The sequence below is a fragment of the Cibotium barometz genome, chromosome 3 (assembly GCF_041138505.1).
Source record: "Cibotium barometz isolate CiBa-2024 chromosome 3, ASM4113850v1, whole genome shotgun sequence".
NCBI classification, from domain to species: Eukaryota; Viridiplantae; Streptophyta; class Polypodiopsida; order Cyatheales; family Cibotiaceae; genus Cibotium; species Cibotium barometz.
Window position 1 is genome coordinate 70,033,810 of NC_141048.1, and position 13,444 is coordinate 70,047,253.

The window sequence follows — 13,444 nt, forward strand, 5'->3', positions numbered from 1 at the left end:
ACTGACTCCCACGTAGCCTCAATTCAGACTGTTCTTTTTTCTTTTTTTTGGATTAAGTACTCGTAATAGATGGTATTCCGAGATCGTCTAGTACGTTGATCAAGAATCAACTCTGGTTCCATAGGAATATACCTATCTCGTCCTCAAGCTTAGGGATCTCCTCCACTGGCACAATCTCATCACTTTAACCCAGATGTTCTTTCAAACGACTGATGCGAAACACAAGGTGAATCTTGATAGTGCCAACCGGTAAGCTACATCACTTATCTTCTTTGTGATCTAATAACAACCATAACACCGAGAAGACAACTGGCAAACCTCCGGTCGAAGGAAAATTGTCTAGAAGCCCACGACCGCTCTTCCTCCCTATTTTTAACCTCTGTCCAGCCTCTATTCAAGCTGTAAATCAGCCGCCCAGCAGTTGTGAACATGCAGCAACAGTCGGCCAGCTTCTCCCATTCATCCAGTGAACTTTTGTCGCGATGGATGGCTGTAGAAACTTGTCAACAGGCTGAAAACCAGCCGACCAGCCCTCATGCACTCCTGAAAAGCATTGGCGCCCTCAATCTCGAGTTTTTGTTAATATTGGAGGCACCCCTGCTGAAAATAGCCCACACGTGTGCTTTTCTGGTCCAGAAAGGGGCGCCTACATGAAGGGAGTCCAAATAATGTCCAGTGCCCGGTCTTTGGCCGCCACGTGTATTAAATAAGTCCTGCTCAATGTGTACTCACTTATAAGTGAGTGTGAACCTGCACTCATAATTATTAACATGTGAACTCATAAAGCTGTAAATTGAGTTTTTGGGAATACTTACCACCTGCAAAAACACATGTAGACCACCTGTCAGTCCCAAACAGGTGTGCACATACACGTCCACAGGGTGCCCAGGCGTCCCCGGCCCCATGCACAACACAGGCAGAAATCTCAAGCATTGTCCAGGCAAACAAGACAAGTCATCCAAAGATAAAATCAAAGTCATGCCTGGGGCTTTCTCAGAGACCTCCCACTTGTGATGAGGAGCGGGCCAGATAGCCGCTCATCTGGAGCTGTGCGGTACGCATAGAGCAGGGTCATGTGCTGGGTTCTCGGCCTCGTCTAGCCTGGGGACCATTGGCGGCAGGCCCAGCACGCAGTTTTGGAGATTGGCAGGTCTTTTGCAGTCTCCCGGAGGAGATCGGCGGAGAGGCTGAGTCACTTCAGAGGGGGGCTGATTATGAGGGATGACATTCAGGAGGCTCTCACTGAGGAGTGGTTCATGCCTCTTGAGCTAGCGGCCCCACGGTGGATGGGAGCCTTTACACAGTTGGAGATCCTGATTGCTGTCAGAGCTTGCACTGAGGATGGTAGATGCCTCTTCTATGAGATACAGGATGAGGGTAGACTTCAGAGAGTGGAGGCGGAGTCGCCTTTAGTCGCAGAGTGCATCTTTCAGAGGATACGGGTAGTGGCCGCCGCTTCTCGGAAGTGGCATATTGATCAGACCCTGCAGATGTGGACTCTGAGTGGTGCATATGGGCATATGCTGCGCGTCCCTTGGCCCGGCTCCAGTGGGACCCTGGCGAGTATGAGTGGCATGATCCTTATGCGTCCCCCGAGGCCACAGAGATCACCTTTTTTCTAGTACACTGTTCGGTTGGGGAGGCATATTTTGACTGCGAGGAGGACGGTCTCTCTAGCTGCATCGGAGCATTGGCGGCTATAGGGACTCTCACAGGAGTTCCTGGAGGATTTTTGGACCAGCCTCTAGGCTAGCAGACAGGCACGCAGGATCTCGACTTTCCAGTGGTTGGTTGCCCACAGGGGCTCTGCAGTTGGCACCTGGCTTGTCTACAGTGGCCTTCCGCCGGCCTGCGTCCGATGCGGCCACCCATTGGAGACACAGCGACATTGCCTATGGGATTGTCCACAGGCGCAGCAGATTTGGCTGAGGATTCTGCGCATTTTGGCCCTCCTCTCTCCAGAGGGAATGTATACGTGGGGAGCCGCTGCTTGGTTGACTTCGTTAGGGCTAGCTCTGGGATACAAGACGGAGCAGGCCAGCCAGGCCATCAGATTCATTGGGGGCTAGCCTCGCCTTGTTCCTTCACCGGATTTCTCGACAACCGGTTGGACACAGGAGAGGGATTTACGATGGGAGCTCCTCAGCAGCCTCACCATATGGTTCACCTGGAGAGCCCGTTGTTTCAGGGCCTTTGAGGGGAGACTGGAGCCACTAGCAGAGACTGTTCAGGCTATCTGGCAGGAGTGGATTCACACCCTGCGAGGCCAGTATGACCGCATCCGGGACTCGGATCGAGCGATCTTGCGACGCCAGGCAATGGCGTCGCAAAGATTTACTTGAGATGGTTGAGAAGCACTTGAAGATCCCGACACTCCCCACGTTCCCAGTGGATCGTCAGTTGGACGGGAACAACTACGGCATATGAAAGGTAATGATGGAATCTGATTTGGAGTCTTACGACCTTGCTGATTTCATTGTTGTTGGGGTTCCACGACCGGAGTTAGAGGAAGGGGAGTTACCCTCTATTCGGAACGAACGTGAGGCACATGCATAGTTATGGGATCGTGTCAATGCTAGAGTTTGTTCTTTCATTTTTCTCAATTGCACACCACAGGAAATCAATCATATCAAGCATATGACGCTGGCTAGAGGTATTTGGCAGCATTTGGCTTCTCTCTACAACAAGGTATCGCCCATGAAGAGGATTCCCTTGGAAGTTCAGATGCGGGTGATGAATCCTGCAAAATCGTCGACGATGCGGGAGCACATCAACAAGCTGCAGGCTCTTCAGCAGGAAGTTCTCCAGGCTTGGAAAGAGAGATCATGAGAGCATATGGTCATAACGTTGCTGTCAGATTTGCCCTTTCAGTACTCAACATTTTACTCTTCGTTAATTACCAATGGCAGGCTCAGCACCATCACATGGGAGGAGCTTGTGCCCATGGTCTTGGACCAGGAGGGAAAGATTCACAAACCTTCCACAGGGCGGAGGTTCGGAGGCCTTAATTGGCCAACGGTCGAAAGGCCGGAATAACAACAACAAGGGCAAAGGGAAGGCTTCATCGGAGAAGTCTTGTGAGAAGAAGCCCGACTCAGACCGAGAGAAACTGAAGGCCGAGAGGACTTGCAATGATTGTGGCGAGAAAGGCCACTATTGGAGGAAGTGTCCCAAGCGGAGTGGGAAGAGTGTTGATTCTTTAGCTTCAGCTGCAAAGACTCCAGTCTTTGTGCACTTAGAGATGATGGACACGGATGCTTCATCTTCTTCGAGTGAGGAGGCAGGTGGCTTCACCGCAAAGGATACTCGGGAATGGATTCTCGACAGTGGTGCTTCCAGGCACATGACTCCTTCCCGCCGTGACTTCTTTCTGGATCTGAAACGGCAGTTAGGTCGCATTTTCATTGGCGACAATTCCACAATTCCGATACATAGTGAGGGCCGGATGGAGATGATTCCCGATGGCAAGGGGGTAAGCATTCCTCGTGTTCTTTACGTCCCAGCACTTGGCTTTTATCTATTGTCAGTGCATGAGGTATGCAAGACTGGCTTCCAGGTGGAGTTTGAGGAGCATTCTGTTGCTCTACGGGTCCACGAGACTGGCCAGGGTTGTTTGGGAAGGCGGCGTGGAGAATGGTATATACAAACTCTCCGCACTCTCCTCTTTGACAGGTTCTCAGTTTGGTGACTTGTGGCACTTTCGGTTTGGCTACTTAAACGTGATGCGCTGCGGCGAGCTTTCCGGAACCAAATGGTGGTTAGCTTGCCAGATGTTGGCAGCAGGCAAGGATGCTGCAATTCTTGCATACGTGGTAAGCAGCACAGGGAATCTTTTTCGAAGCAGGCTTCCAGGCGGGCTTTGAAACCATTGGAGTTGGTACACAGTGACTTGTGTGGACCTATGCAGACTGCATCCTTGGGAGGTTCTATGTACTTCATGCTGCTTGTTGATGATTGTTCCATATTCACATGGGTTTATTTCCTTTCTTAGAAGGACCAAGCTTTTGCTCTGTTCAAGAAGTGGCATGTGATGGTGGAGAAAGAGTCTGGCTTGCAGGTGAAGACTCTTCAGGTGAATTTTCTTCTAATGCTTTCGTGAGAATCTAAGAAGAATGGCACCCTACTGTACCGGCTGGGTCACCAAGCACCATGGCAACAGTGGGGTTGTCCGTGGCTCCTCCGTCTCTCTGCACTGGCCATCAAGCGCCGAAATGTACCCCCGCTCTTTTCTTTCTGTGCACGGTGATAGTAGGCAAGCGTCGAGCTCCACACCTCCCTTTTCTTCGTTCTCTGCATAGGCAAGCCTTTGTTGCTCTTTGCTGTAGACAGAGCTCCTCCCCTCTCCGGCCAGGTCCCCTTCTCTTCTTGCCCTTCACGGCCACCAGGCGGCAATATCGTGTCCCCTTGGCTATCTGCACATTGGGCTACAGGCGGTGGTTCGTGGTGTGGATGGAGGGGATGCCTACGTGGCGTGGTTGGCTAGGGGTGGTGAGGCATAGGCCGCATGGCACAGAGAAGCGGGTTGGGGATTGGGGCTTTGCAGTCCCGTGGGCCTGCTTTTGTATCCTTAAAAAAAACTTGGAACCAAGCTGGTTTTCTCTAGCGTGCGCCTGCTTTTTACGTTTGTTTAATTGAGTGTTTTATTTTTTAATTGCTGCCTACGTGGCCACCTCTGAATGCTTGCTTTTCTACAAGCATCTTAGGTTACCCAAGGTAAAAAAAACTCCAGTTGACAAAAGCACCCCATTCAACACTACCACGTGTTCAGTTAGAAAGAGTATGAAATACATGCAAAGAAAGAAAGGAATACTAGAAAATTAACACTAGCACAGTGAAGAGCAAAAGCAAACTTTAAAGTTATGTCTTGTTGAAGGATAAATGGTGGCTAAATAACCCGTGGTGAAAAACCCTCTCAAAAAATAAGACAGACATTTGTTGCTCTCAAAAAAAGAGAGAATATAATTGCTGCACTATATAGTTTGAAGCGCTTCAATTTTACTATTAGAGATTTCTCTATTATTGATGCATTTGCTGAATGAGCAACCCATTTTCCTCTTTCCATGCAACACAGTCCATGCTTGTAGTTTGATTTGAGGCCCTTCATGTCAAGAAATCTTATTGTCAATATTTACTTGGAAACAGATCCATCAGCATATAGTTCTTCTTGTGAGACACAACAGCAAATATGGTGCTTTTGGTATCAGCCGACAGCAGAATCTCATGAATAAAGACTTTGACTTTGAAAGGTAGGTTCTGAGCTCTCATGTTGTATTCTCTCTCAATATCTTTAATGTGCTTTCTGTGCCTTGACAATTTTTGAGGACCATGAACTAGGCAGCAAAAATATTGAAGTACACTAAAGATCAAAGATCATCATGGCTCTACATTTTGAGTTTGTTTATTGTTTTGGTATCTTATCTTTCTTACTATCTTCCAAGGAGGGGCTCTTCTGCTTTTGTGGGCTTCAAAAAGGCTGTTGATTCTATTCACCACCATAACATCTTGCTTGCACAGAAGAATGCAAAAGATAGGGGTGCCGCATGGTTGGAGAACACTAGTTGCCCGCCGCTTTAAGAAGGTAGGATGTAAGCTGAAGACAGAACATGGCATGCTACAAACCTTCTGTAGTAATATGGTATTACACAAGGCTGGTCACTCTCTCCTAATCTGTGCAAAGATGAGCTAGAAATGATGATTATGACCTTTGCATGGGAGGAAAGTATCAATGCACTGTTGTTACTTATGTATGCAGACGATGTGGTTCTCTTGGCATTCAGCTAGAAGCATCTACAAAACTCATGCATGCCTTGAATCAATTTTGCAAGTGTGGTGGGTTGTTATTTGAAATACCAAAACAATGATTGCCAAAATGGTTCAGCACAAGGCATGCCTATTTATTACATAGGCAATGAATTGAGGTAGTCAAGCACTTCAAATACTTGGGCATTGAAATACTATTAAATTGCAATTTGTATAAATGCTTGCAGCCTAGGATCAAGGTAGGTTGGACCAGCTACTATGCCTTTGAGAACAAATGTTATAATGCAGGTGTTTGTTGATGGCATCTTAAATAATGTTATGTTGTAAGGTTGGCTGCCTGGGACACTAAAGTGGTGGTTCTTTTTTTCTTATATGCACCCTGCACTGGAGTGCTATGTGACACACTGGCTCTACATCAGTGAAACATGTATACAGTAGGATTACCTTTTTCTAGGAATATTATGTCTTATGCCATGACCCCATTGTGAGCCCCAGTCCGGGACATGTCACGCACGAGCTCCGTAGGTCAGTCTTCACCGCCATAGAGAGTTTGCATGTGTCAGTCCTCTTACCCACTTGGAGAATTCATCAGATAGGCTCCTGTAGAGTTCAACCTCAGCATTAGTCATTGCATTAGCAAGCATGTTAGGGCATTTGCACATGGGCCAGCCCATAAGGCAACCCATCATGGGGTTACCTTGCATTTGGGCCTTTACACCCTAGGTATGTCGGCCAGTATAGCTAGCTTAGCTAGCCTATTCAGCCCATGTTGGCCATCTTTCTAGGCCTCATGGAGAGCACGAACAACAGTCGGCCAGCATAAACTTGCTTACAGGCTACACTCGGCCAGCAAAGGGACATGCAACCAGCAGTTGAGTATGCTCCTACAGTCAGCCAGGATAAAGAGGACAGCATGAGAAAGTGCGCAACATTTAATGCTATTAAAATAGCATTTTATTGTCCACAAAACAGGCCGACAGCCTCTGTAGTGAACCGACCAGCAGCATAAATCGCTATATAAGCAAACACATCAGCCACAGCATAAATCATTCTCCTAAATTTAGTCTACAAACAGTCAAGAGCAATAATATGTGCCTAGAGCCCTTTGGCCTTGTGCATACATTCAGCAAAGCAGCACTTTATTGTGCTACAGCCCCAAGGCTTCCGCGAAGAGCATATGTGCATCCCTCAGTTCTGGGTTTGCATAGTGGTCATTGAAGAGTTATTCAAGGGATCTTGGACAACATATGGTTCAGCTTGCGTTCGGTCTACTTCGTCCTTGCGTTGGGCAGTTTTCAATCATCTTTCATACTCATTGTACACAGTTCTCCAAAGAAATATAAGCAAATACTCTTGCTTGCAGGGGGGGGGGGGGGGGGGGGGGGGGGGGGGGGGGGGGGGGGGGGGGGCTTCAGTGGGTAATTGGGACCCAATATTGTGTTGACTCTATCTTCTCTCTCTTCCCTTCTTTCTCAAGTAAAGTGGAATTGCATAAACTCACGGGTATAAAGAAGGCTTTGTTGCGCGTTACGATGATCAACCTATTGCATGCTACATTGGTATTAGAGCTGCGGGTTGTAACCCAACTTGGCTACCCGAAAGTGAGCATTCTGTGGATGGTAAAACTATGGTTGGGAAAATCTACCCAGGCTTCCACAATGTCAAGAGAGACATCGTCAGAACACTACAAAGAAGATGTTTAAGGAGAGATCTACAAGGAAGATACCACCACTACAGAAACGCTTCCGCAAAGCAATGAAGACTTCATGAAGTTACTTGGAACAAAACAGATTGCTAAGGCAACAGATAGAGGTTAAAGAGGAAGAAGCAACCAAAGAAGAAAAAAGCTAAGGAAGAGGCTGAAAAAGCCAAGGAAGCAGTTGGAAGGCCAAAAGAGCTCTCAGAATTGAAAACATTGTTCCATGGAGCAACAAAGGCAAAAAGAAGATGCCAAAAGGGCGGAAGAACGATGGGCCAAAGAAGCGTGACATGAGGATGATCGAAGGGTTGAGGAGGCTAAACACAGGGCTGAAGAAGACCAAAGACGGGTAGACCAAGCAACTTGAGAAAGGCTTGAACGTGAAGCTATGCAACTCCAGAACCAACAGTTGATAGCCGCTATGTAGCACACATGCTGTCTCTTCTGGCGCACCAAGGACCGAGTTCCTCTACCACCCCAACCACTACCGTCATACGAGCTCAACCAAACTTTATTAAGTATTGTGGTAAGTGTGATCATGCTGAAGTCATGCGATTGATTTTTCATTTTGTATTTCGTTGGCTAAGCTTTCAGATCCTCAAGATTGCGTCCACCTAGTGACACCTCACCTTTCTAATGAAGCGGTCTCTTTACTGCTTGGTGGTAGCATTGGTCGAGTCTACATGTAGACCCGATCACATGGGTCCTCAGTATTTATGTGACACCTTTGTGTCTGATCTCAAAAAACGGTTTCTACCTCCCTAATACATGACCGATCTTGAGGATGAGTGTTATAGAGTCTCCCCAAAATGGGTCACCTGTACTGACATACTTTAATAGAGTATTCACGTTAGCATACCAATTACGTATATCCGAGGAGGATAAGTTGAAACAGTTCATTAGAGGTTTGGATACTAACATTAGGTTTATTGTACGCAATTTTGAGCCACAGTCCTATGACAGGGCTCTCACTCTCACTCAGAATCAGGAAATGATGCTGAACGGAGGTAAGCCCAAGTAGATCTAGGCTAGCTCCAAACCCCAACAACAGTTATCCACCACTCAACAATCATCATCTCAGGGAGGGAAGGGAGCTCAGAGTAGCAAAGACAACAAGAAAGATTCCTAGAGCACCTTAGGAGGCAAGAAGGATAAAGACTTAAAGCCTTAGAAAATACTTGAGGAAAAGGCCAAGGAGGACATTACTGGTGGATATCTCCAATCAGAAGAGCAAACGCAGTATAAGGGGGAGAAAAATGTTTCTTCTGCCACACCGTGGAGCAGGGTAAGAAAGATTGTATCGATTGGCAGGCTCTGTATAAGCCTACAAGACCTTTGCCTCCATAGTAGCCATTGCCAGAGTTGCATCTACACCTCCCACATCGGCCACCAACGCCATCCAACTCTTACTGGCCTTAAATGCAGTACCCCCAATGGTATGTGAGGATAGTAGGAGGGTGAGGTTTAGGAACAAAAGAAAGCCCTCATTTGTGCTTATGGCATAGCGAAGGGACAACAATTCAGTCCTTTTCGATATGGGTAGCTTTGAGGATGCCATTTCTCCTCAGTTGGCTAAGAAGATGAGTTGTACACTTGTATCCCATCATGTGGACGTAGACGGGTTCACATCCGGTCTTCGACTCACATATCTCATAAGGCTCAACAGATGGCATTCATGGTTTAGAAGGCCACATTTAAGTGAGACTTCATTGTCTCACCTCTCTTGGGGTGTGATATGATTCTAGGCATTTAGTGGTTTACGGATTATGCACCCATTCTTGATCCAGGCCCCACAAGCTATCTGAAGAGGAGCCCAATGCGCTTTGATTTATGTCCGTAGCTAACAGTCCGTTGCTTAGTCAGTAAACCCTTTGAAGCAAAAGCTAGACGGTCTCCTAGCGTAGTTCCAAGACAACATGCTAAAGGATGATCTCCTGTCCCCAGCTTCCACCCGGAACAGAACCACCCAGTAAGTTTCCCTATTGCCTTTCTAAGGCATTGGAGGGCGAACTGGAGTAACAACTTTCCTAGCTACTCCGAGTTGGATTTATCTAGTCCTCATCATCGCTCTTTGTTGCACCTATCTTGTTTATGCAGCTTGAGCGACTCAATAGTGCAAAGCTCTGCTCAAAGATAGATCTCAAGAGTGGCTATCATCAGGTTCGGATCTTTATAGTTAACATACCAAGGGCGTGAAGATGCGTAGACAGAAAGTGTCCGTCTCACGGGCAAAGCACCCGAGGCATTCCATTAAGCTCTTTGGAGAACATGTAATAAATGATCCCGCAACAAGCCTTAGTCTCATGTAGGCGTGGATCTATGCCTTGAGTTGCCCGAGGAGCACACATGCCAGTTGTTGATTTCTTCTTCCCTTATTGGACTGTCTTGGCATCTCATTAATCACTTGACTAATTCCTTCATGGGTAATGGGCTTGGCTCATATGCCTACTAAAGAATGACTCAGCTTTTTTTTGGAATGTGTCACTGTCTGTTTCATTTACTGAAAGCCTATTTTTTCAGAAGGGAAAATGTTGTCATGACATAAAATTTTCAATGAAATTCCTTGTTCTTACCCTGTGATTACTAATGAAGGTTTTTTCATCTACTATTGCAGTATTTCAAACATTGTAGATGATTACAGAAAGGCATATGAGCAGTCTCAGCACAAAGTTTTACGTATTAGGTTGGGCTTCCAGTATGGCCATTTTCTATTCTCTAGATTGGAGCTTCTTCATTCTACTTCTACTGCTTGTATTTCTACCAGCGTTTTTGTCAATGTACATCTTGCTTTAGTTCTAGGTGCATTTACTCTTGGATTGAATGTTTGAGTGTGTAGGTTGAGCACAATGTCGACTCGTTCAATTTTGTATGCTGGCGTCACTTATCCTTGGATCCATCTTTGTCACCTTGGGAGCAGGTGAGTCGATCTTAAATTTCCTTTATTGTTTTAGGTTAGTTTTCTTTTCCTTAGTTTGAAAAAAGATTGGCAACGTTGTTAGATGACAGATGCAAGCAATGATTGCGTAGGTAGCTCTTAGTGGTGGATTCTCTCTCTCTCTCTCTCTCTCTCTCTCTCTCTCTCCTCTCTCGCGACTGGAGTTACCCTGCCTCGTGCCACCGCAATTTAGAGAGCCAAATGGCCTCACCCTCCTAGACCTTGAGCACCCTAGGCTCACCAGCCCCAGATTGATGAGATCCTTGCCCGCCACTAAGGATCTACAGTTGCTACCTCGTTCCAACTTCTCCTAAGCCCTGCAAATCTCTCACCCTCTCGCTGATGCTAGACATCCTTTATGGACCCCTACCACACATCGATGGATAGCTCCCTCTCCCACGCTCACACCCCCATATCTTGTACATCCAATTTGTATCCACGATGATGAGGATGATGATCCTCCATGAAACCGACCTGTAAAACAAGACAACCCCGACAAAGATGTGCTACCCAAGGATGGTGGGTGCCTGACACGTTTCTCGTGTCCCAAGGATATTATGAAGGTAACAAAAGCATTTGGGTCCTTTAAGGTCATACCGCTGGTTCCCCCAACCTCTTTAGTCACAACAAAAAAAGGATCAAACCCATGGAGACATTGTTTATCTTTTGCCTCATAGACCTGTTGGGTCTTTTGCAAGAGGTTAATATATCTTCTTCTCTCTCACGGGAGTATCGTCATTAGCTGATAATGGCATATCTTGCTCTACCGAGGATCATCTGACGATCATCTGTTGATTACATGTGCATACACGTGTTATTTCTGTTTTCCATGGCCCGGTATATCCATGGTACCATTGTATCACTTTTGGTATCATAGACCCTTGGTGTCTTTAGTAGACATTAATGAAATGTTTGTTTCTTTCTATTCACTAGAGGTCGAAAGGGAGGAGCACTCTCTTTTCAGATCTTTAGTGCACTATGAGATAAGTGGGATGTTTCATTACTTCTTCAGGGAGGGATTTGGCTCACTGACTCGGGTCATTGATTTCCCAGACTAGCGATGCCCGAGACTCTACCTGGAGGTTGGTGGAGCCGCATCACCACATGGATCAGCTATGCAGAGAGGCACAGATGAGCCGAGATACTTACAGTCCCGCATCATGAGTTTCTTTCATCTTACCCAGGATGGAGCATAGACTTGAGTTTCTAGTGCTAGATGAGTCAGGTTACTCTTTTAGATCCTCTATTCATGGAGATATCTATGATTCTATCTCTAATCCTGGCTCTCATAGCATACCTGGAAGCATTTACTTGGGTTTAGTGCATATACTTGGGCAATTAGGCATTGCACGTGAGCATAGTGATGATTTTGTTGAGGTGAGGCTTCGTAGGAGAGAGGATTATGCATATGGATCTAGAGATCTTTGCATTTGATCTAGATATCTCCTTAGTTCCTATATTGTTGGAGATAGATTTATCATGGGATTTAGGTCAGATAGGGGCATCATTGATGGAGATAGACCATGTTTATGAGGATGACCAAGGAGGCCTTGGAGACGTCGTAAATGATGATTTAGAGGATGATACCATTTATCTTTCATGTGAGGATACCTCTTCATTTTTCGGTGATGATTATGATGATGCTAATGAGTATATTGATATCTTAGATCATCATACACACACAGAGGATTTTGCACATGAGGAGGTAGTGCATGGTTTGGCTCATGTCCATATACCTATTGATGTAGTGGATCATGTTTTTGACATTTTGAGTGATACTACTTGGGATGACAGCATTGATTCACACTTACCCTCGCATGATGCATTCTTTTGACTTCCATGGATGGTGACACAAGCCTATGTTCTTTGGAGCCAGGACATTTTTTTTTGGATGCATTCTTTGCCATTTGAGGAGCATAGTTTTTGGGTATGTGGCTCGACATTTAGATGCATCTATGACATATTTCAGTCTTGGCCTACATGATGATACTTTTGTGCTAGGACCATTTGACATTCTGGCCAGGAGTTTTGAGTTTCTTTGGTGGATACCTTTCGTGCCAGATTCACATTGTGGTCCTGAGGATGGGCTTACGAGTTGTCCTTTCGACCCTGGAGCTAATATCTCTTCGGAGTTGAGCTTTCCGTTTGATCAAGGAGCTACCATTACTTCGGCTTTGGAGTTGAGCTCTCCTTTTGACCCCGGAGCTATTACCATTTTAGCTTTGACAGTACGAGATATATACCATACATATCCCTTTAATCCTGGAGGGTACTCGACTGGCTTCGTCATCGACAGTGGTTCCTTATCCTCTCCACTTGCACCAGATTATCGTGGGACCATTACCTTGGATTTCGCATGCCTCCGATTTCCCTTCGATCTAGGTGGTTGCATAGATACCCTCATCATCGACGGGAGTCCTTTATTCTTTCCATTTGACCTTGGGGTTCATATGATTCATGTATGGGTCTTCTGCTACATCGACATTCAGTCATGGATATGATTTTTGACTTTTGTACATAGCCATTTGTATATGTCTTTTCTTTGGGCATGACCATCCTTTCGAGGACGAAATCATGTTAGGAGGGAATGGTTTGTAACATGCACATGGGCTTAGGATGCACATGCACATGGGATGGGCCTAGGCCCATGGGCTTAGGGTCATTTACATGTGGGATTAGGGCACATGGGCCTTGGGACTATAAAAGGTATGTGCTCTAGGAGATTGGGACCTTTTTGACATCTTATGAAATTCATTACACTTTACTTTCCATGCTTCTTAGTGATAATCTTTCTTGCTTTCCCTAATCAAGGCTAATTAGGATAATCTTAGGTTAATCTAGCTGCACCTTTCTTGCAGTTAGACTAGGTAGTGCACACTGACAGTCCATATGCCCCTCACTCCCCTCTCCCCCCCCCCCTCTTTCCCGGCATCGTCCCAGACAAAGCGATCGGGGTTCAGTGAGGTAGATGCCCAAGACCCACTAGCTTGAGGAGATGCTCCACCCTACAGCTTCAGATCCGAGAGAGGGACATGAGCGCCCCTCTACAG

The 13,444-nt window shown here is 46.3% G+C and overlaps 1 protein-coding gene across 8 annotated transcripts in view; it reads left to right on the plus strand.

Moving 5' to 3' along the window:
* LOC147640482 (uncharacterized) overlaps window positions 1-13,444 on the plus strand; it is an 81,051-nt gene that overhangs the window by 23,390 nt on the left and 44,217 nt on the right. For 4 of the 8 annotated variants that reach the window (XM_086781146.1, XM_086781192.1, XM_086781157.1 and 1 more), the window contains exons 5-7: window positions 5,143-5,246; window positions 10,074-10,154; window positions 10,296-10,376. In XM_086781146.1, coding sequence (XP_086637272.1) covers window positions 5,143-5,246; window positions 10,074-10,154; window positions 10,296-10,376 — 266 coding nt within the window. Of the gene's footprint in view, window positions 1-5,142; window positions 5,247-10,073; window positions 10,155-10,294; window positions 10,377-13,444 lie in introns of all 8 variants that reach the window. The other 4 variants (XM_086781165.1, XM_086781171.1, XM_086781150.1 and 1 more) reach the window with 3 other exon arrangements.